At 51.3% G+C, this 22,554-nt stretch overlaps 1 protein-coding gene across 1 annotated transcript in view; it reads right to left on the bottom strand.

Moving 5' to 3' along the window:
* TG (thyroglobulin) overlaps nucleotides 1-22,554 on the bottom strand; it is a 236,969-nt gene that overhangs the window by 194,338 nt on the left and 20,077 nt on the right. Inside the window, exons 12-21 of the mRNA XM_059395530.1 lie at nucleotides 18,325-18,564; nucleotides 16,091-16,228; nucleotides 15,645-15,722; nucleotides 14,950-15,062; nucleotides 12,537-12,639; nucleotides 11,368-11,568; nucleotides 7,188-7,400; nucleotides 5,492-5,646; nucleotides 3,120-3,276; nucleotides 1,436-1,660 (exon numbers count right to left, since the gene is read on the bottom strand). Coding sequence (XP_059251513.1) covers nucleotides 1,436-1,660; nucleotides 3,120-3,276; nucleotides 5,492-5,646; nucleotides 7,188-7,400; nucleotides 11,368-11,568; nucleotides 12,537-12,639; nucleotides 14,950-15,062; nucleotides 15,645-15,722; nucleotides 16,091-16,228; nucleotides 18,325-18,564 — 1,623 coding nt within the window. The remainder of the gene's footprint in view (nucleotides 1-1,435; nucleotides 1,661-3,119; nucleotides 3,277-5,491; nucleotides 5,647-7,187; nucleotides 7,401-11,367; nucleotides 11,569-12,536; nucleotides 12,640-14,949; nucleotides 15,063-15,644; nucleotides 15,723-16,090; nucleotides 16,229-18,324; nucleotides 18,565-22,554) is intronic.

Here is a 22,554-nt window from a genome sequence, read left to right as displayed (position 1 = left end):
TTATGAAGTTGAGTCCCTCCTTTGAGTCAGCCCTGCTCTGGACACGACACATGCTTTAGCTCGTTTCATCAGCTTCAAACTCTTCATCTGTTAAATGGGAGCATGATGTGCCACCAGGGCCCATCATGAGCGGTAAATACTTCTGAAAGTGCATTGTAAACTGCAAAATCTCCTGTAGATATTAATGGGCAGTGGGAGCAGTGGGTGCATCTCTGAGTTTCTGTGGTAAAAGTCAGCTGCATCTTAAATCCAATGTGGAGTTTAGAACTTGGCCCATTTCACAGGAGGAGAGGCTGTGTAGTTCTTGTGTTACAACCAATATAAATAATGGAAAATAAATAACTGAAAAACATCTTCCCTTTCTGTAACTCAGCAACAATGCTCCTCTGTCTCATGCCACAGGGGAGGAAGGCTTCTCATCGTGAGCCCTTGGAAGTAGGAGGCAGAAAAGACGGCCACATCCTGATCCTCGGGAGCCACAAACACAGTAGGTTACACAGCAAGGGGAAACTGGTCCAACCAGTTGACCCAAAGATAGGGACAGTGTCCTGGATTGCCCAGCTATGTGTGACCACCAGGGTCATGAGAAGAGAAAGACAGAGTCTGAAGGAGCTGTGACCATGGCAGTGTCCAGAGAGCTACAGCACTACAGCTTCAAAGATGAAGGAAGGAAGCCACGAGCCAAGACATATGGGCAATGTGTAGACCCCAGAAAAGTCGAGGAAACAGATCCCCTCCGGTAGGAACACAGCCCTGCTGACACCATGGCTTTTGGCTTCATAAGACCAGACCAGGAATTCAAACCTATAGAGCTGGATGATGATAAATATGGATTATCTTAGGGCCAGAGTTTGTGTTGACTCGTGATGGCAGCCAGACTCATGCAGCTGCCATTCAATAAACTTGCAGCTGCGTTCTTGGAAAACAAAACAAAAAACAAACAAACAAACAAACACTTCAAAGATACATAGGGGAAGGGCAAGGAAGGACAACCCCTGTTAACTTTTTCCAAGAATCACCTCCCATGAGGGGAAGTCCTAGTTTGATCAATGGCCATTTGGACGTGGTGATGAGGACCACATTGCCATAACCAGACTAAGAAATGTCAGCAGGCACACAGGATGGACATCAGCCTTCTCCGCAAAGACAACATGGCCCAGACCCCAAGGCCCAAGCCTAGCAAGAAGAACGATCACTAGTTGTGATCTTACACTTACCAGGAAGAGCCCTGTGTCTCTAGTTTTGGCCACTACCTGATGGGGTGATGACCACATGCCTACACGGAGACGATGACTGGAAAGGCTTTAGCCAGACAATTAAATGAGTGATTCCCCACTCTGTACATACAGAGTGATCTATCTCCAGGGCTCTGGTGGCCTTTTTCACAGCCTCACATGTCTGAAAACAGCAGTCCCAGGGGAGGGAGTGGACCTACCACACCCCAGTGGGTCCTGAGTGGCATTGCTGGTAGCCAAGACTTGGCGGAATCCTTCCAAACAGCCAAACCACGTCCTGGGAGAGGTGCCAAAGTGGTCTCCTTGAAGGAAGTAGATGGAGGTGTCTGCTGGGAAGGTCTTGGAATCCAGATGAAGCTGGAACCCTCCGCTCTGGATCAGATCTGTGAAGCGTCCAATGAGATCCTTGCCGACTAAGGCCTCCTCTGCAAGACACGGGATGAGGCAGGAATGTCACCACTGTTCTCTGCAAGGGCCAGGGGAGACCAAGGGGCAGAGCCACCCAGAATGTCGCCATAGAAATGAGATGTAAGCATTGCCTGGTTACTCAATTTACAGAGGGAGAAACTGAGGCCTATATAAGGGGACAGATTGGCCCAAGGTTACACAGGAGGCAATGATGCAACTAGGATTTTAACCCAGGTCTCTGGATCCTAGCATTTCTGTGGCACCAACATGAGACCTTTCGGTACAAGATATCCTATGTTCAGTCAGTAATGTCAGGTGCTCTATATGGGTACACAACTCTTCCAACCTTTGGCAAACCACGATCTCTGAACCTCTCTCTCCCCATCTGCTAAATGGGGCTGACAATGCCTCTCTTGTAATCAGTGAAGATTCTAAGAGCAAATGTGTGTGATGGGACCACTCAAAGAGAAGGCCTAGCCTCCAGGAGGGAACACAGCCATCTACCTCAGTGGTTAAACACTGAAAAGGCATCCAGCTGCTGATCCATAAGTATTTCCTAGGAAAAAGCAGACGAGTGTCACATCCGGAGTTGGGATGGATTCCCACACACAATCAGCACCATGCTACAGCAGGCTACTGAAAGCCAGCCGAAGGCCTGAAACCACAGTCATCAGCATGGACGCCAGAAATAAACATCTCCTCCTTTTGCATCTTCAAACACACCTGAATCTTCCAAGCTCTTTCCAGCAGCAGAAAAGGACCCCTGATTCCTAACACTGTTTGGGGGATACTATTGCCACGAGGACTGCACAATGAGAGACACTCAGTCTCTCCCCCAGGGTTACACTCTGGCAGCATTTTCCAGAAGCTCCCCATCGTCGAACCAAAGTCAAGCTGCAGCCATGACTGACCCTGGGTGTCTGGCCACTGGGTGGTAGGAGAGCAAAGGGGGCTGCCCACCCCCAGTCACAATACGGATTATATCTACACTGGCTCACAGCACCATCGCACAGTCCGCTCTGCACCTCCTTCTCGGATCCTTCCACTCTCTCAGGTCATCCACACACTGGCCCCACTTGACACAGTGTCATGATGGGTTTAAAGAGCATAAGTGGTCTGAGATGTGTTATAATTGCAAGTGTGCAGAACATCAATTATAAACCAATTCAGATCCGCCTCCCCTCTCCCCTTCTTCACAACCGTCTCCTTCTCTGAGCCCAGCAAATCGAGGGAAGAATTAGAAACTATCCACGGAAGTGCTATCGGGAGATATTACTTAACTCTAGTAAGCCACTAGCAGGATGCTGATTCTTATATACTTTTTAATAATTGGGTCCTCCAAGGGCCAGGGCATAATTCACTCATTAACACCTTCCGGGAAGGCATTATAGGCTCTACTGTCTCCATAAGACAGATGGAGAAACAGCTTCCGAGAAGTTGTATAATGTTGAGGCCACATAGTGTCACCAAACATACCAATGTCATGCAAATCAGGAAGAGAAGCCGGTGGGACATCCTTCAGCGGCAGCTTCCACGTGACGTTCACTCCCAAACGCTCCCCAGTCAGACACTCCACCTGCACTGTGGAGCCGTCGCAGACAGAAATGGACACAGGGGTCCCAAAAGTCTTTGCCTATGTGGAGAGAGATCCCTTAAGTTCCAGAACACAGAGTCCCTGGGGCGTCTGGGTAGCTCTGTTGGTTGAACAACTGACTCTTGATTTTGGCTCAGGTCATGATCTTGGGGTCATGAGATAGAGCCCCAAGTTGGGCTCTGTGCTGGGCATGGAGCCTGCTTAAGAGTCCCTCTTCCTCTCTGGCCCTCCTCTCTCTCAAAAAAAAATAATATATATATAATATAATATATATATAATATAATATATATAATATATATAAATATATATTTGCATATATATATGTACATATATATATATATGTATATATATATATTTTAAGATCTCATCTATTTATTTGAGAGAGAGACCAAACACAAGTGGGGGAGGAGGGGTAGAGAGACAGGGAGAGGGAGAAACAGACTCCCCGCTGAACAGGGAGCCCGATGCGGGACTCAATCCCAGGATCACAACCTGAGCCGAAGGCAGTCATTTAACAGACCGAGCAACCTAGGCACCTCCCCAACAACAACAACAAAAATTAAAAAAAAAAAGAAAAAGAACAGAGTCAGGAGCCAACCTTGCCGAGCCCACACCAGGTGTCAGAATGTGCCTTACATCACTTCCTTCCGCCTTCCCTTCAACCCAACCCCAGGGGGCAAGGCACCACTGGCCCTCTCTTCCCTCTGAGGATCACGAGGGTCCAGGCACAAATCAAAGTTGAGTGCCAATCGAGTTGGATTCCTTTTCCCTACAGCATTAGTATATTACTGATGAGAGTCTGTCCTGACCGCTTTAACTAGTGCCTGGCTTTGTTTTGCTCTTGTTAGTCCTCAGTGCCTGAAACCGTTCCCTAGCCTGTAACAGGCACACAAACATTTGTTAAATGGGAGAAAGAAGGAAGGAAGGAACAAAGGAACAAACCTGGTATAATGAAAGAGTCTAAAAGGACCTGGACTTAGCTCTGTGAAATCCTGGGCAACTTACTTACTTTCGGTGGGCTTTAGTTAACAGCTTATAACTTAGGGGTTACTGATGCTCGCTGGGCAGGGTGCTGTGATAAGCAGAGATAAGGAATGTAGAGCTTCTAGCCGAGTCCCAGGAACAGAGCCCGGGCTCAATAATTAATACATATTACTGCCCGTGTTGTCAAGTACATTTCTTTGGATAAAAGGGGGCGATCTATGTTTGTCTTTGTCTTAGAAGTATGACTCTCTGTATTTGGTTTTGTGAAAATGTATATTCTCCAAAAATTTTTAGCATATGGGGTTAAAACTGAGTTTCTCTATGAGTTAACAAGGTTTGAACAAAACAAGAACTTACTTAATTGAGCAACTTTTGTCTTTTAAGATTTATTTATCTGGGAGAGAGAGTGTGCATATGAGCAGGGAGAGGGGCAGAGGGAGAGGGAGAGAATCCTGAAGCAGACTCCCTGCCGAGTGCAGAGCCCGACTCAAAGCTTGATCCCAAGACCCTGAGATCAAGCCCTGAGTGGAAATCAAGAGTCAGACGCTTAATTGACTGAGCCACTCAGATGCCCCAAATTGAGCAATTTTTAAAGACTCCTTCTGTGAATACTTGACTTCAAATCACAGAAGCCTTTGCTTATTACATAGCTAAAAACTCTGATATTTCATTATTCACAGGACTAGGTCTGTCTGCTGGCATGCAATAGTGTCCTTCCAGGGAGGGTCCATAATGCCTTCTAGCAGGTTTGTTAAAGATACGTCTGGCACAGGCGTTCAGGGAGTGCATCCTGGCATTTCTGTTCTCCTACAGCCCTTCCTCCACGGGTGGTGGCAGTCCTCCACGGGCGTTCACAGCTCTGTCCCCATGTCATCTGCCTGGCTCCTCATCCCCAGCTGTGTGGCTCTGGACAATTATGCCAGCCCTCCAGGCTTCATGCCCCTCATCCACAAAGCGGGAGTAATAATAGGGTCCCCATGAGCATTGCTAATCCAGCCAACAGCGAGCCGTGCTTGGTGCCTCGCGAGCACTCAGCACACACCTGGTTTGACGTCTTTACACAGAAAGAATGGCCAGTGATGAGTACGGATTCCATCCCACCACTCTGATTAGCCTTGGCCAAGGGGCATTCTTGTCCTGAACCTCACTTTGCCTATTGGTAAAATGAGTGAGAGGCGAACCCTAGGTTCATTTGAGCCCTGAGGTCCTCTGCCACAGTGACCCAGAGCCCAGTCCAAGCCCCGACTCATGCGGAAGGTCAGGGACATACCTGGATCTGACAGAAGCCACGGGCCACCAGCTCATCTAAGATGAAGACCTGGAAAGCCAGCAACAAGCCCGCGTAGTCAGCACTGCACATCTTGCCAGGCGGGAGCCGGAGCTGGAACTGCCCTTGGGTCTGGAGGGTCTGCCACAGCTGGGGCCCTGCACACAAGCCCCGGAGGTCAGCAGACATAGGCAACACACCTGTGGGATGTCTTTCTTTTCTTTTTTTTTTTTTTTTCGGTGAAATCACCCTTCTTCATCTAGCTTAGAACACACAAGCACTACCACCTTGCACTATCATCCTCAGAGTCTAAGCACTTCCTAGCATGATGGCTCTGAAATTATTTAGCATCCTCATGGCGTGCTCAGTCCTGCCTCAGCTTCTAAAGTACACTGCTCTACATTTTGGGGCTCCAGGCAGGACATTCTTCTTAGAAAGTCTTCCATGTTATCTTGCATTCAAAACAGGGCTGCTACATAGGATTTTGCCAGTTAAGATGGAACACCATGGACTACATGAAAGGCATACTCTAAGATTGTTCAGTGCACAACCTATACAGTCATACACAATGGCCCTGCATACAATGTTAAGGGCTCAGGACCCACTCCTCTCTTCTCCCAAATGCTTTACTCTAGATCCAGTCTTGATTAGCCTGGTCTTAATTTCAGCTTAGGCCACTTTGTCACCATCAGGGAGATAGACCATTGATTTGTCCAAATCATACTGACCTTTTTCTGGAAAACATTTTTTTTTTTTAGCAGGGAGAGGGAGAATCTTAAGTAGATGCTATGCCCAGTGCAAAGTCCAATGCAGGGCTTGATCCCACCACCCTGAGCTCAGGACCTGAGCCAAAATCAAAAGTCAGATGTTTAACCAACGGAGCCACCCAGATGCCCTTCTGGATAGCATATTTGTTTTTTTTTTTTTTTCTTTTTTCTTTTTTGATCCCAAGCAGCTTTGCCACAAATGCTGTCTTCCGACAACCACCCAGAGGCTTGTGACAGCCCCAGGATCTGGGCATCTGTCTCAGACACTCCTCCCAGTGCCTTGGGGGGACCCCGTGTGGGTCCCAGCACCCTCCCCAGCCCTGCTAGACTATGAGTAATCGTGGCCAGCCTCAGCCAAGGCGGATGCAGTCAGAGCACTAAGGCCTCACAGCCATGTGGGTGCACCAACAGGCTCGCTGGGGGAGCAGGAGAGAGGACCTCTGCTGGTATTGCAAGGGCCCAGCCCCACAGCCATCAGAACTGATACCCACCGAGAGGGTCAAGGCCCCAGAGCTCTACCAGGCATTAGCCACGGAGCCCCGGACGGGACCCAGGAGAGGGAGAGGTTGGTGAGTCAGCATTGCTCTCAGAGCCCAGACAAACAGCTCTGAGTTTGTCGACACCACAGGAACCAATATGGCCCTCAGAACGCATACTTCCTACTTATAGTCCTGTATCCACGACGTCCCAGGAGAGCCTGAGATGCTGGAAGTTCTTCCAAGGAGCAGATTGTTCCAGAGAAGCCCCAAATAAAGCTTAACCCTAGGAGTCTGTGAGGCACATCTGCTCCTTCTAGAACATGCTTCGTGGGGCCCTCTCTCCCCCTCCTGATGCCACTTGGCTTACCATGGAAATGCTACACTCGGGCGGGGAAAATGCAGGTGCTCCGCCCTGAGCCCCAAGAGAAAGCTGGGTGCTGGGTGGACACTCACGCTGGCAGGCGTGGGGCTGGGGCGGCTGGGACACCCAGCGCTGCTCCTCAAGGCTACAGAGCAGTGGCCCCGGCAGGAAGGCGCTCCGATAGCCCCGGCGGCACAGCAGCCGGCACCGCTGGACGGGGGCTCCTCCTGCGCCCGAGGCTGGCTCACACAGGATCACTCCGCCGGCCACAGCCGGCGTGCTGAACGGCAGCGGGCACTGGGGGCCTGGAAGGAAAGAGGGGCCCCGGTGGGCGCTAGCCGCACAAGGGGGCTCTGACTTCTCCCGTTCCCCGGCCCGCTCCCCGCCCTCTCTCCGCCCTCTTTTCGCCGCTTGAACAGACTCCTGAGCGGGAACCACACCCAGGTCTTCCTCTCCAGCTTGGGTCCTCCGAGCTCCTTCCCACCTGTCAGTCCATTTGCCACCTGGTTGTCTCCACGTCGAAGGCAGCGCACCAGACCTCCTCACTAGTGGCCAGGTCTGCTCCTGCGTCAGTGTCCGGAGCTCAACATGCACCCCAACCCCCAGCTGTCCCAAGCAAAACACAGCAGCAGCCCCCAGATGGTCCCATCCGCTTTCCCCAGAGCGAGGGAGGGCTGCAGACCACCCCTTCCGTCCCCACTGCGCTCCCTTCATTTAGGTGTTAGCCACCTGTTCCCAAAACACTACCTCCAGAAGCTTCCATACCTGGCTCCATCCCATCCAAGCCCGCCCACCAGTGGAGATGCCCCCGTGAAGCTGGACACAGGCTCTCAATTGCCCTGAGGGCCTACAGACCTGACCCTCTCTTCTCTCAACCCCTCCTGCCCCTCTGCCTCTGCAGGGCTATCGCTCCCCGAACACAGCCTGCTTGCGCACCCCAAGGCCTTCCCTTCACCTGTGCAGCTGCCTGGACTCCCTTTATGACCCTGCATCATGAGCTCAGCATCCCCTGCTTTCTAAGTCCTTCCGTGGCTCTCCCAGGTGCACGCAGCGAGCTCTCAGGCCTCCTGGGCGGACCTCCACGGGGCCATTCATCCAAAACTTATCACCTGCACACCGGCCTCCCCGCCGCACGGAGCCAGGGCAGGAAAGAGGGTGCTTCTCCTCTGTTCCCCCCAGAACATAAGCTCTGGGGATATATGTTACATAAGTGGACGAACAAGTAAATGAAATAACACACACTCTCGGTGAGCCAATTTCATACATGACCAGAGTTTTAGTTAATTATCTGACTCTCGGGCCCAGCCTTGCCGCCCACATGGGTCTGGTTTTCACAGCTGTAATCCACATGTGACTCGAGGGTCCTCGGGGGGCCTCAAAGACGGAGGAAGACCCATTCTGACCTCCAGGGTACAGGGGCCCTCTCTTTAATACCCACACTGGCGTCGGGTCGAGGTTTTGCAGTAATCAGCCGTGGGCTTGCTGAGTTGGTTCTCACCAAGTGCCACGTGTCTGTGGGGACGAGGAGAGTCAGCCTGTGGGCTCAGGGGCCAGCCGACAGGGATTTGAATCCCAGCTCAATCGCTTTCTGGCTGAGCACCTTGAGCATGTTAATTAACGTCTCTGTGTTTCAGCTTCCTCCTCTGTAAAAATGGCGACAATAAGCAATGATGCTACTTCTTAAGGATGGTGGGAATCGAAATGAATTAAGGCCCATAAAGAGCTCAGAGGAGTTATCGGCACATAATAAATGGTCATTAACTTGAGTCATTATTATGGATAACAGCAAGAAACTACGTTACTGCCTGCGATGGAAATTTTAGGACATGAATTAACCCTTTCAGAACAAAGAAGGGGCATTTGGTGCCCCACCAGGCTAAGCTGGCCGTCGCCATATGTGATCGTTAGCCACGAATTTTCGAGTTTGTGAAACTAGGTCGTGATCAGTATTTCCCTGCCCCTTACTCAAAATAAGCCCATGAAGTCGGCAGCCCTGGTGTTATCACCCTCCCCTTACAGAGGAAGAAACCGAATGTTGAGGATTTGGAGGGACAGAGCACCTGGGCACGGGTCCTCTGAATCTAACCACTACCCCGGGAGAAAAGGGCTTCCCCTTACCTGGTGCTGCTCCGAGATGGGAATGCACATCCCCTGCCCCTCACCGCTGTCCTTCCTCTGTGCTCCCCGAGCCCCGTATCTCCTCTTCGGAGCCCTCCACACTGGCAGTTATAATACTATCTCCAAGGGCCCTGCTCTCTTCTGGGCTCAGGCAGGGTCATCTCATTGATGGGGAAAATGGAGGCTCAGAGGAGCTAAGTGACCTGCCCAGGGACACGCAGCTCGGTAACTGTGTGCGGGGGCTGTCCTGAGTGCCTCCCCTGAACCCATTTCATCTTCAAAGCAACTCCGTGGGGGAGGACTATTGTCACCCTCTGGCCATAGGTGAGGACGACGAAGCACGGGGAGATGAGCCTTTCTGCTCTAAGTCCTGCGGCTGCCAGGAAAGGACCAGGCATGGCACCCGAGGCTGTGCTCTGAGCCACCAGGCTGAGGAGTTGATAAAGACTATTTGAATGAATCCTAACAATGACTCAAGAAATTGCTATAGTGCTGGGAATCCCTCAGACTGGGAAACTGAGGTCCAGAGAGGTTAAGGGACTAGCCCAAGGTCACCCAGCAAGGGAGTGTAAGAGTTGGCATTCAAGTCTGCCTGCTCCCCACATCTGGTTTTCTCCGCCACACTCTGCAGACACGTCAGGAGGAGGAGCCTCGTGGTCGGTGCTGGCTGTCCTGCTTGCTGGCTCTGAGACTGGACAGGCTAATGAACGCCTGTGAGCCCCAGTTTTGTCCTCCATAACATGGGGGGATGGGACCGTTCTATTCATCAGTGCTGTTGAGGGGACAAAACTGAACTACGAGATGTGAAAATCACTTTCAGCGGGTCAATCTCCTGTACACATGAGCCACTGTCCTGGAACCCGGCAAGGCCACGTCACATGGGGTCTTCCCAAATCTTACAGGACCTGTGCTCCCAGCCCTGTTCCTGGGGGAGACACATCTGTCTATGTCCTCCGTCCCAGACAGTGAGAGCCACTCTTAGATGACGAGGAAGCTGGGTGCTGACTGTTTCCACCCTGACCAAGGCTGACACCACACCTCTGTGGGACACAGGACAGGGAGTTCCGCCCATAAATACCCATCGGGCACCTCCTATGTTTCTTGCTTGGTGACAGCTGCTCCCGGCCCCAGAGATGAGCATGACAGGGTCCTGCCTTGTCCAGCCCTGGACAGATGACCACGCCAGAGCTCGGGAGGACAGGCGTGTGGGGAAAGGCGTGGGCACACCACAGGACGGGGAGAGACAAAAGGGAAGGAGCCCTGCAGAGAGAGGGGGCAGCTCTTCCCTCCACCCTGCTTCGGCAGCCTCCCCCTGCCTCCTTCCAAATATAAATACACACTCACGAATCCACAGCAATTCTTTTTATATATACAACCCTCTAGGCCTAGCAAAACGTCTCCGCCATTCAGAATGTTGTAAACAGACGACAAAATTTTAAAAATAAACCAATAAGGACAGCAAAAGAAAGGCAGCTGCAATGAAATCAGAATCATAGCGCCATATTTCTCAATCCCACCAGACCCAATGCCCCAACCTGCAATAAATATTTTGCAGCATCTTCCTTTACCATCCTGAAGCGGAATTCACACAGAGTCTAACCTACTTGCTCACATACATTTTAAAATGACTATAATATCCTATGACTTGAGTATACAGGAAAAAATAAAAGGTAAGTCACTGAAAACCAAGTAAATATATTTTAATCTATAATCATGTGTTTTAATATTATATATTTATCTGATAGATAATTTAGTATTTGATACCAAAACAATTTTTTTTTTTAACTAAAACTAGAAATAAATCAACGCCTCCACAGATTTCTGAAGCCTCCCGGCTAGGATGGCCCCACCGTCCCTGAGATCCTGCATCAGGCCCCCTTCCCCACTCGAGGATGGGGAAACCAAGACCCTGAACCCCAGCAGACTAGCACCCCAGTTCTGAGATACCAGCTCTGGGGATCCCTGCCCAGACCCTCCTGGACTTCAGCTGCAGGGCTGAGCACTCTTAGGAAGTAGACACAAGTTTTGGCAGCATGAGAATCCACTGCCTCCGCATCCCCTTGCGTGAAGGAAGAGATGAGCAGCAGCTCCCCCGCCCCGGCCAGCCCCCCGCCCCCCGCAGTCCAGGGAGCGTCTCCCAGGGTCACAGCTTACTCTCACAGGCCGGCTGGCTCCCGGCCACACGGGTCCCAGGCACCTCCTCTCCGCTGTCCAGGACACACCAGCAGATGCCTTGGGCCGGGTCACACTGCACGGGGGAAAACCCTCCGTCCTCTGCCCTGCAGGCTGGGGCAGAGCCTGAGCTGGCTCTCCTGGATGGGACCCCACTCGGAAGTACTTCGCAGAGGCTCGGGCCTGGACACAAAGACAAGCTCAGTGGGCCCCTGGCCCCCATAGCTGCCACCCACCGCCACCTGCCGCCAGCCACCTGCTGGGCCCTCTAGGGTCTGGGGCTGTCTTCTCACTGTGGGGCTAACCTGGGATAGGGCAAAGACTGGGCTTTGGTCAGGTCGGTACTCCCCCGACACACACGCACACACACGCACACACGTGCACGCACACACACGCACACATACTGCTGTCACAGAACGTGGCATCTTTAAGGAGACTGAACAAGTAGGGGAGGGAATTACAGCGCAGAGTGGAAAGGGGAAGGGGACAATGTGCAGCGCCGTCCGGGAGCCCGCTGAAATCACTGCCCTCCGCCCTGGAAGGGAGGCCAGTCCGGAAGGACTGATGCATGTTCTGAGTAGGAATTAGCCAGGGAGGGCACAAGGGCAGGTGGCTGAACCAGAGCACGTGAAGACCCGGGGGGAAGAGAGCATCCTCTTTCTTGAAAAGTCTGACTACAGTTGATAACACCCAGTCCTTAGAGCAGAAAATGCAGCGAAGGAGAGAAGCAGAGGGAGGTGTAAGATCCACACGCTAACCCCCACCCCAGGGCCAATGAGTCACGGTGCGGTGCTTGGGCCCTGAGGACGCCGGGGAGGCAGAGAAGGGACATCAGCCCCTTTGCACTTTGGGGACATCATCTTGACTTCACCATGGAAAGCAGACGGTAGGGCCAGGCTGGCAGCTGAGGGAGCAGGCAGGGGCCGGTGTGGCATCTGCAACACACAGCCAGTGCCCCCAGAAAGCTCCAGAGCCACTGCATCGGGGACCCTGCTGGTCTGCACTTCTTGGTTCCTCCCTGCCAAAGAATCCACTGTGCCTCTTTCACAGAGAGGAACCGGAGGCATAGCAAGGGGAGAAGCTTCCAGAGCCATGGAACAGGGAGCCAGTGCTCACGGCGGGCAGGGGCAAGAGGAGAGGCAACCACTCACATGGGGTGCTGTTGTTCCTGCTGGGAGGCGCTCCCTCCCCTGAGGCTGGGTCCACACACCAGCGGCCGGCCTCCAACTCCTGCAGCCTGGCAAACTCTCCTGTCTGAGACAAAGCCAAGGGCATGTCACCCCAGGGAAGATGCTACTGCAGCCACCAGGTCAGCAGGCAGACATCCAGAATGTTCCTTTCAAAACTATGGTGATGGTTTCTCCAAAAAGAGAGGCAGACGCCATGGGCTACAGACCCTTGATGTACGTTCTTGGAATTGATGGTTACAATAATCCCATGAGGCCAGGCCCACAGTTCTCTTCTTTTAGGGTGGGAAAAGCTGAGCCTCAGAGATGTGAAGGGTCAGAGCAACACCCCATAGGCAGAGAATGGCAGAGCTGGGCTGGGTCTAAACCCATCCGGCCCCAAAGCCCAGCCACTATCCTGCTCCAAGCTCCCCAGCCCAGTGCCAGAAATGATTTTCCACAAGCACCCCTAGGAGAAAAGAAGTCTGCACCATCTGTAAGAGAGAATGAAGAAATCAGCAGAAGGCAGCTACCCAGACTGTATCTGGCTGGGCCTTTCTCTCCCAGACTGTCCTGGGACCAGCTGGGGAACACTGAGCAAGGCCCTTCGATCTGCTGGGCCTCAGTTTCCCCACTAAAGGGAAAAGGAGGTAGGACTCGTCTGATGCCTGCACGCACTCCTTCTCGGAGCCTTGATGATAGACGTTGTCCTGTCTCCTGCATCTGGCACAGAAAAGCATGAGAACCAGCAGGTGCACTGCGGAAAACCAGCTGCCCGCAGCCTCCTGGCTGTCACCGAGGGCTTTCTGGGCTTCTGCTCACCACTCCTTATTTCATACTCTGCTGTGCTTGGTTCACAGGCAAGAAATGGCGGTAAGAGCACCTGACAGTAACAGGGAGCATAATCATGAGGACCACTCCATGCCAATCTGCACCAGCCCCCACACCCAGAGTGTCACACAGTCCCTAGGAGGCAGGGACCCTCCTGCCCCCTTTCTACACAGAGGCCCAGAGAGGTCAGGCATATGCCCCTAGTTACATGGCTTGGAAGCTATACAGGTAAGATTCAAATGCAAGGAAAACTTTGAAAACATTTTACAGGAGAAAGGCTTAAAATTGAGAACATTCTGGTCACTAATTGAACATCTCCAAGGTAGCTAGATCAAAGACCCAGCCATCCACTGCCCAGTTGGGGCAGTGGAAGGCTTGAGTCCTGTTCCTGGCCCCTGGGGCCTAAACGGGAGGCAGGCTGAGAAACCACTCCTTCAGGGCTAGCTCAGGATTGCTCTTCCTTCAGACAGAAGCTGCGGCTTCTACCTCTCCTTATCCATGGGTGGAATCCAGGATGGTGGAAGAGACTTCTGTCTCAGCCAGAGGGGGCTGTAAGCCAAGATAAAAAGCTAAAGAGGCTAATTTCTCTGTCAACTCAGTAGTAACTGGGATCCACGTCCACAGCCCAAAAAGCAACAATAATAAAGAAGAAGAAGGAAGCTTTGGGGTGCCTGGATGACTCAGTTGGTGAAGTGACCACCTTTGGCTCAGATCTAGATCCCTGCTCAGCAGAGTCTGCTTCTCCCTCGGCCCATCTCCCCTTTCCTCTCTCTCTCTCAAATGAATAAATAAAACCTTAAAGACATAAAACCCTTAAAAAATAATAAGGAAGCTTCTGTTCAGGGATTTGTAGTCTAACTTCTACATGGCTGACTTCCTCTGGCTTCCAGAAACCACCGGGGGCTGAGCAGAGACTGCCAACACTCAGCAAGTAAGGGATTAAAACTCCCGTGAGAATCCTTTCTTTGGGGTTTTGTATCATTTCCTGCAATCATCCAACAATCTGAGAAAGGTACTATTATAATGACTTCCCTTTATAATAAGAAACAGATATGAGATGGGCATAGCAATGTGGCCAGGATGACTTTGGGAAAGGCACAGGAGCAAGTACGTAAGTATAGATTATTTCATGGAAGGTATTTCCCTGGGGCCTCAAAACAGTCCTCGCACTAGGTAGGATAAAAACGTGGCCCAATCTCGGGGTCAAATAAAGCAAACTAGGACACAGAGAAGGTAAGCAAATTGCCCCAAGTCACCCAGCCAGGGTCGCCAGGGTGAAGACGAAAGCCCAGGCCTAGAACTGCCTGTGAGGTTTTTTTGGTTTTGTTTTTCTTGTGTTTTTGTTTTTGTCTTTGTTTTTACCTTGTTTTAAAAAAAAGATATTCTCTGTCATCATCACTATGTAACGTTCATCACCATATGGTACATCATTAGTTTTTGATGTCATGTGACTGCCTATGAGTTTTTAACTAAAACAAGTTGATTGAAAACTAGAAAAGCCATCCTCAGCGTGTGGGAGAAAGCTCTGGCTCCCATCTCAAACCGTCCTAGGCCTTCAGAGCCTTACCTCTAGGCAGGTTGGGATGAAGAGGTCTTCTGGAGATGGGTTTCCCTGGGATGCAGCCTGTTTCCAGCTGGAAAGCAGCCCGGTGGCTCGAGATGTCTCACAGGCCGTGGGGCCTGAGGGAGAGAGACAGTGAAACTCCTAACTGACTGGCCGTGGGTGCAGGGGGAAAGCAGGGAGCCCAGGCGGTCCCTCCATTGGGGTAGATGGAGAGACCCTGCGCAGATATCTGGAACCTCAGAGGAGAAGCAGGCCGTGGTTGAAGGACAGAGACCCGTGGGGGAAGAGGGGTGTATCATCCTTGAATGTGATGTGGGTCTTGATGACATGGGTCTGAGCCCCAGGGGGGAGGCTGGCCTCTCGGGCAGCTGTGGGACGATTGTCAGACTGTGAGATGGCAGAAGCAGATGAACGTGTCCTGGGAGCAGGTGGGAAGAAGGGGACTCCAGGCCCTTTCTCCGTGGTCGGTGACTCTCCCCTCCTAGGAAGCTAGGTGCCCAGATCAGGCAGGGCCAAGATCACGAGAATCTTCCAGGACTGGGGATGTGGGAAAATCCGGCCTGGCTGCCCTCGGGGGCTGGTCTGAGGGCACTCGGGCTGATCCAGGGGCATCCCTAGGCTGGGCAACAACAGCTGTCACCGCTGGGCTAGAGTTCCCACCACCAGGATCGGGAGAGAGCTCCTCGAGCTTCACTTACACTGGGGGACCTGTGGGGAGCGGGCAGTCAGCGAGGCAGGGACGTACTCTCCCTTCCCGTCCACACACCAGCAGTACCCTAGGAAAGAGTCAGGACTCAGAAGTTTAGGAAGTGCGTCAGGGGGGTATGTGCCCCCAAACAACTTTCCTTCTGTGCATTCACAGAAGTACCAGCAAGTCCCACGTCTAAGCCCCCTGCCCCCCGTCCACGATCACACACCCCAATCCCTCCCGCAAGGACTCACTGGACCTTCTGGCTGGTAGGTCCCAACTCCCATCAAATAGTTGGGAAAACCAAAGTCAGAGACGCTCAGGGATTTGCCACCCACTGCCAAAGAGGGGCCTCAGTGCACTGATCCCAGCACAAAGTCCTTTGCTCTCAAGGACAAAGTGGGTTGTCACTCCACCACCAACAACCCCCGCCCCAGGGTGCGCATCCCCACTCACCAGTCCCGGCGTGGCACTGCACGGGCTCCCAGCCTCCCCACACATCGCACTGGGGCACGTAGGGGCCGGGCCGCAGCAGGGCGGCTGCGCGTGTGGACTCCCCCGGGAGAAGGTCGCGTCTCTGATAGAAGTCAAGGGCTGCGGTAGGGAGAGAGGGGAGCCGCAGCGTGAGCCTCCAACCTGGAAGGGCCTCGCCACGTGGGCTCTGGCGCTGACAACAGCCATGCAGCCACAGGGTCTTATCTAGGGCAGCCCAGCGGGCAGTGGTCGGCCTCCCCCTGAAGCACATCTCCCGACTTGCCCCTCTCAGAGAGGGGCTCGCGGCTCCCTAGGGGAGATACCAGCAGCCCACGGTCAGGACCCCTTGAGGAGACCAGGACCCTAGACAGTGGGTCTGACGAGCTTCTGCCCAAATCCTGGCACAGCACCTCTCGGTTCTCATGAGTGATCTTAGTGGGCAAGAGCGAGCTCCCTAAGCTCTCTGAACCACGGTCTTCCCACCCGTGAAACGGTTCTAATACCTCCCCGACGGGGTCAGTGTGACATTTATGTCTAAAGATCTTGAGCACCAAGCTCGTGCCAAGCACAGTTGGGTAAAAGGACTCCCGCGTCCCTCCCTACCCAGGCCCGAGAACACGGCGACCACGTGTTATTGGCCAAAGACACTCTGTGACCCTCATCTCTTGTGGTCCTAGGTCTGCCACCAGACCCTGCAGGACGTGGAGGTCTACACACAAGCAGCTTCCTCGCCTCTGCGAGATTAGAAACACCTCCTCTCGTCTTGAAGGATTCGAGAGAAATGAGCACCCCTGGTCCTTCTCCATGGACCCTTCCTCTTTTCACCACCGCCCCAGACAGGCAACGTCAGAGCGCGCTGCTAGGTGGAGGGCAACTTCCTTAACTTCACTTCTGAAGAAAATGCCATGGTGCCATTCAATGACCAAATCCCAGGAAGAGCTTCTCCCCTTCCTCTCCAGTCCGTCCCTAACCAGTGTTCACAACCACGCGAGCATCAGTCCCACATAACCCTCTGATGACATCAAACCTTGTCCAGGGACCAAATGGAAAACAACTGGTTTCTTACCAAAAGCAGAAGTCCCTATTTCCCTGAGGAACAGAGAAAAGAAGTGTCTGAACTTGGCGGGGGGGGGGGGGGGGAGGGGACAGAGGAGAAATAAAGTGGGAACAAAAGAAGCAAGAAGGATCGTTTAGCAACACGGCCTGCGCTTCCTCTATCTGTCAGGCACTGTGCCAGGCCCCACGACAGAAAGATGACCAGTACGTGGTGCCTCGTGCTCCGAAAGAGACCACGGGCATGGCAGTGAGGCAGGAAACAAAGATGGTGCTTGGAAGATTCTCACTGGGGTTTGGACACCTGAGCCCCCATCCCCAGGTGGCAGCAGCAGACATCCCTGAGGGGGAAAGCAGGAAGGCCCCGGCCTGCAGGGCTGGGGCAGTGGGCAGGGGGCTCTCGTCTTGGCACGGATGTTGTCAGGGGCAACGCCGCATTGCTTTGTGTGACCGCAGCCCAGAGAAGCCCGGAGAGGGAAGCCACTGAGATCATCTGTCAAGGAGCGGGGAGCTCGGGATGCTTGCAGTAGAGCAATTGTTTGCCCTGCCCAATCGGTGTGGGGTCAGTGAGAGGCCCGGGAGAGCGCTCGGACCCTCCTGCCCCAGAGGCTTCAGGTGGTGGAGGAAGACCAGGGGCTCTGGAATGAGACAGCCCCAGGCTCTGGGCACCAGGGATCAGTGCAGCAGGGGACAGAGGCTCGGGGGCCCAAACCATGCAGGCTCTGCTAGCTATTCGCTGGGTTAATGTGGGCATGTGCCTGAACCCCACTCTCTGCGTATGAAAGGAATCACAGATGGTGAGCGCAACACTGATCGCATGTAACTCCTTTTTCCCCACAGAAGTAGAGGGAAGCTTCAGAACAGACCATGAGCATTTCGGCCCAGGTCCCCTCACATTCTAGCAAAAATGTGGCTGCATGGTGGACTTAGGGCACCATCCACGGTACAAAATGTGGAGACCTGCCCCTAAGTGGCTGTGCTGGTGGATTCGGGAATATATTGGAGAGGTGTGCATCATTCCAGCTTTGACTGGCACACAAAACCACTTTGTCTTTTCAGGGACCCACCAGCCTGGGAAAACCCAGGCCACAAAGTTTGAGCTAAGTCAAGCCCTTGCCTTCCCAACGAGCCGGAACAAGAAGCCAGAAGTACACGGAACTCACTAGACTGAGCTGCCAGACGAATGGCGTAATCGCCCCCGCTCAGAAACTTCTCTGAGAACGTCTCCCGGGGTGGAGAGAGTTGAGGAAGGGAGAGCTCCTCGTTGGTCAGCCAGATGCCTTTGGCCGCTAGGAAACTCTCTCCCAGAGGGAACCAAGAACTGTTGGAAGCCAAGACGATCTCTTCTGTTTCCTTAATAAACTTCAGAACACGAAGCTTCACCATCTCACAAGAGCCAGGACCTGGGGGAGTAAAGAGATCATGGCTGGACACTTGGACCCCTCTGAGATGCGTGTGCATATACATATGCACACGTGTCTGCCACGGCTGTTTCCTTCACCCAGCTCTTTTTACAGCCTGGAATGTTCCTTCTGTTTCATTTCTACAATTGCATTCACTCACCATTTACAGAGGACCTGCTGTGTAAGAAGTTGAGTAAAACTAATGTCTATTCCCAGACATTATTCTAAGTGCATTTACATGGACAATCTGATTTAATCTATACAACAGCCCAGTAAGATAACATTTTTAGCCGTGTGTTATGGATGAGAAGCTGAGGCATGGATAAGTCACATAACTCAAAGTCATGTAGGCTCCATCCTAGCTAACAAGTAGTTGATTCATAATTCTAGTCTAGTCAGTATGACTCCAGAACCAGAGATCTTGACCAGCTGCCTCCAGAGGAGAGATGGAGAGCTATAGATGGGTGGATGGATGGATGGATGGATGGATGGATGGATGGATGGATGTGGGAGTAGATAAATGGATGGATGGATGGATGGGTGGGTGGGTGGATGGATGGATATCAAGAGTTGAAGGGAAACATTGTAGGTTAGTAGAGAATTATTCTTGCAAAGTGAAAAGAGCATGGTTCTCAGAGAATGGATTAAATGTCAGCTGCATCACTTATTAGCTGTACCATTTTGGATAATGTGTTTAACCCTTCTGAGCTTCAGTCTGTGAAATGGGGAAGATTGGGACATCTTCTTCATAGGATTTTTATAATTATTCTATGATGTGTTGCAGGTGAAGAGCTTGGCACAGTGTCTGGCACATGTTGTCTCTGAAGTTGTCGCTATTAACAAAAGTCACACTGGCCATATTTATTCACAAACAACCACTTCGTAAATTCATCAGTGAATGTGTTCAGTGGGTCCTTTTGACAGCATGGAATCAGCAGAAACCCTTGACTTCTGGAATTTGACAACATTATTGCTTTCTATGGATGTTCTTGATCAAATAATCTATCCTATCAGTTCCAGGGATCAGGAATCCCTGAAGTGAAAACTCCTGTTTAGAAATCTAAGCTTGCTATCCATGTCTTCCAGAAAGGAATGGAAATTCTGTAACTGGACATATGAGATTTGTTTTGACACATAAGACCTTGTAAAGTCTGGCTCAGGTTTATAATTACCTTCTTCTTCCATCACTCCCTCCCAGTCCCTTCCCTTCCTATGTCACTGAGATTTCCCGCACCCCATTCCCAACAAAGCAGACCCTTTTTTGGCTGCCCTGACCTGGCACATACCATTTCCTCTATTAGGAAGGGCCTGCCACCCATTTTCGGGTGGGCAAACATCCTTCACAATTCAGAAGCTGATGCCATGCAAACCTTTACCCAACCCCCCAACCCATGAATAGCCCCAGTCTCTGGGCATATCCTCCATTGGTTTTCTGTGTTCATACTCCCAGAGCTTCTGTTTATTATTCACATGATGACACCTTAGTTTCCCTCACTAAGTCCCTGGGAGCAGACACCACACCCTTCTTAGGATTGTCTTCCCATCATACATCACAGTGTATTACTTCAACCATACAGTGGTTGTCCATAATTGCATATTACCTAAAAAAAGCAAAATTTCAAGCAGGCTGGGGATTATGATATGGACAGGAGCTGACCTCATGTCCCTGGAGGCAGGACCGTCTGCCCTGCTTACAGATAGGAAGGTCACTGGTCACTTTATTACTTAATGTCAGTTGCATGAATACAACCATTTAGGAAGGACTCTCTGTGCACCACACCTGGCACTTCACATCAATTACCTCTTACAAAGCTCACAACAACCTTTAAGGGACTTATCCATTCTTATGCAGACCTTATGATTAAACCAAGGTTGTGTCTCTGGCCACAGAATAGTCGGCGGTAGAAACAGGGCTGAAGACCCCAGCAGAACCTGTACTGTGTCCTCTAGGCCAACCCTTCTCAAGCTTTTGGGAACATCAGAGCCTCCTGGGGAGCCTAGAGAGAGGCAGGGATCCATTCAGCAGGTGGGGTCCAGAATTCCAAATTTCGATCAGCTTCACTAAGTGATGCTAATGCTGCTGATGAACCACACTTGGAGGGTCAAGTCTCCAAACCCTGGTCATCAAACTCTTTGGATCATGTGCCCCATCAACAAAAGAGTTTGAATGAGTACCCCCGGAACATGTGTATTTCTTTACTTGTAAAGCAAAGACACATATGACTATAATAATATATTAGAGAAAGTTCGCTCCGCTGTTCCAGCTGTTAAAAATATGTCATTGCAAAACCAGAAGCAGAACTTTAGAAGGAAAAGATAGACACTATCTGCAGATGGGAGCTCTAATACTTGCTTCCGCAGATTAACCTGTACCCTGAGGGCAGTCTTGGTACTCACAGGAAAGGCCTGCAGATTCGCAGCCCAGTTCAAATGCTTTGCCTGGCACTCAGGCCAAGGTGAGCAAACCTAACTACTCAAGTGACAATGTGCTTTTGGTCTCAGCAACTTGGGGCTCAAAACTCAGATGTGAAGAGGACTAAATTCAGTGTTAAAGCATCTGAAATCATAGGAATGTACCCATGTGGGAGACCTGACTGTTGGTATAGAGAATCTAAAAAAAAAAAAAAAAAGAAAGAAAGAAAAAAAGAAAAAGACTTTTTATACAACAGGCATGCCGATACTGATCCATTCCCTTGGAGGGTCTGCCTGCTGCTAGGACTCAGGACTTCGCCTGGGGTACTACTGTTCTTACTGTATGCTCCTATGACCCAGCATTCTAAAAACCCACTTGCTGCTAAAGCCTACATTTTGGCTAATGTCAAAATCATCTGATTGACGTTATCATGATCCAGAAAGGTGTGGAGAGTGTTGAACATTGCAAAGAATGGACTGAGAGATTTCTTTGGCCTTGAAGAGCTGTAATATCCTCCTGTAATATTAGCAAGTGCTGGTTAGAGAGGTTCTCATTTGATAATAAGTGTTGAATCCATCTTGTTATCCCTTCAAGCTTCCAGCATGGCCTCTTGGTAATAAGACATTTTAATTTAAGACAGAGTCAGCCTCATTCTGCTCATGCCTCAGATGCCACAGCTCTCCTATAAGTCCGCCAGCCACAGAGCGGAACTTATCGACCTCCTTTGGCTGCTCTCCAATCAGTCCTGTAATTAAACCTCTCAAATAAATTAAAGGGACTTTGAAGCCAGGGGTACTGCCTGAGGTCCAGGGCACCTAGCATGCCCTTGTGAGTAGAATCACATTGTGTATTGCTCAATCCAAAGGTCTACCTAATCTATGAGAGATTACAGGGGGCCAAGAGCCACATCATATCTACTTTACAGCCTTCCTCGGTCTTAAGATCATGCTTTGACCACAGACAACATCCAGCTCAAATTTGAGGCATTGATTTAAATAATCAATCATACAATGAACTACATTAACTTCAAACTACATTAAAATTTAAAATTGAACTACATTAACTTTGCCAACACCTACTGCAGTGGTGTCCGGAAGTGACTTCCTTTCCATGAGCTTTGGTGTTATGGTCTGAATGCTCATGTCCCCCCCAGAATGCATGTATTGGAGCCCTAATCCCCAAGGGGATGGTACTTGGAAGGAAGACCTTGGAGAGGTGATGAGGTTTAGAAGAAGCCATGAGCATGGGGCCCTCTGGATGGGATTAGTGTCTTTACAAAAAGTTGAGGAGACCAGAGCTCTTTCTCACTGCCATGTGAATACACAGGGAGAAGGTGGTCTTCCACAAGCCTGGAAGATGGCTCTCACTGGGAAAGGAATCTGCCAACACCTTGATCTGGGACTTGTACCCTCTGGAACTGTGAGACACATCTGTTGGTGAAGCCACGCAGTCCGTGGTATTCTGCTACAGCACCAAGAGCTGACTAACGCATTCGGGTGCCTCAATCACGAAAGGCAGGTACCTGGCCATATCCGAACTTCATGCCAGCTCTGACAATATCCCCCTACCACACACCC

This window comes from Mustela nigripes, chromosome 3 (assembly GCF_022355385.1).
Source record: "Mustela nigripes isolate SB6536 chromosome 3, MUSNIG.SB6536, whole genome shotgun sequence".
Classification (NCBI taxonomy): Eukaryota; Metazoa; Chordata; class Mammalia; order Carnivora; family Mustelidae; genus Mustela; species Mustela nigripes.
Note: the sequence above shows the minus strand (reverse complement) of the source record. Positions and strands in the feature narration are given on the sequence as shown.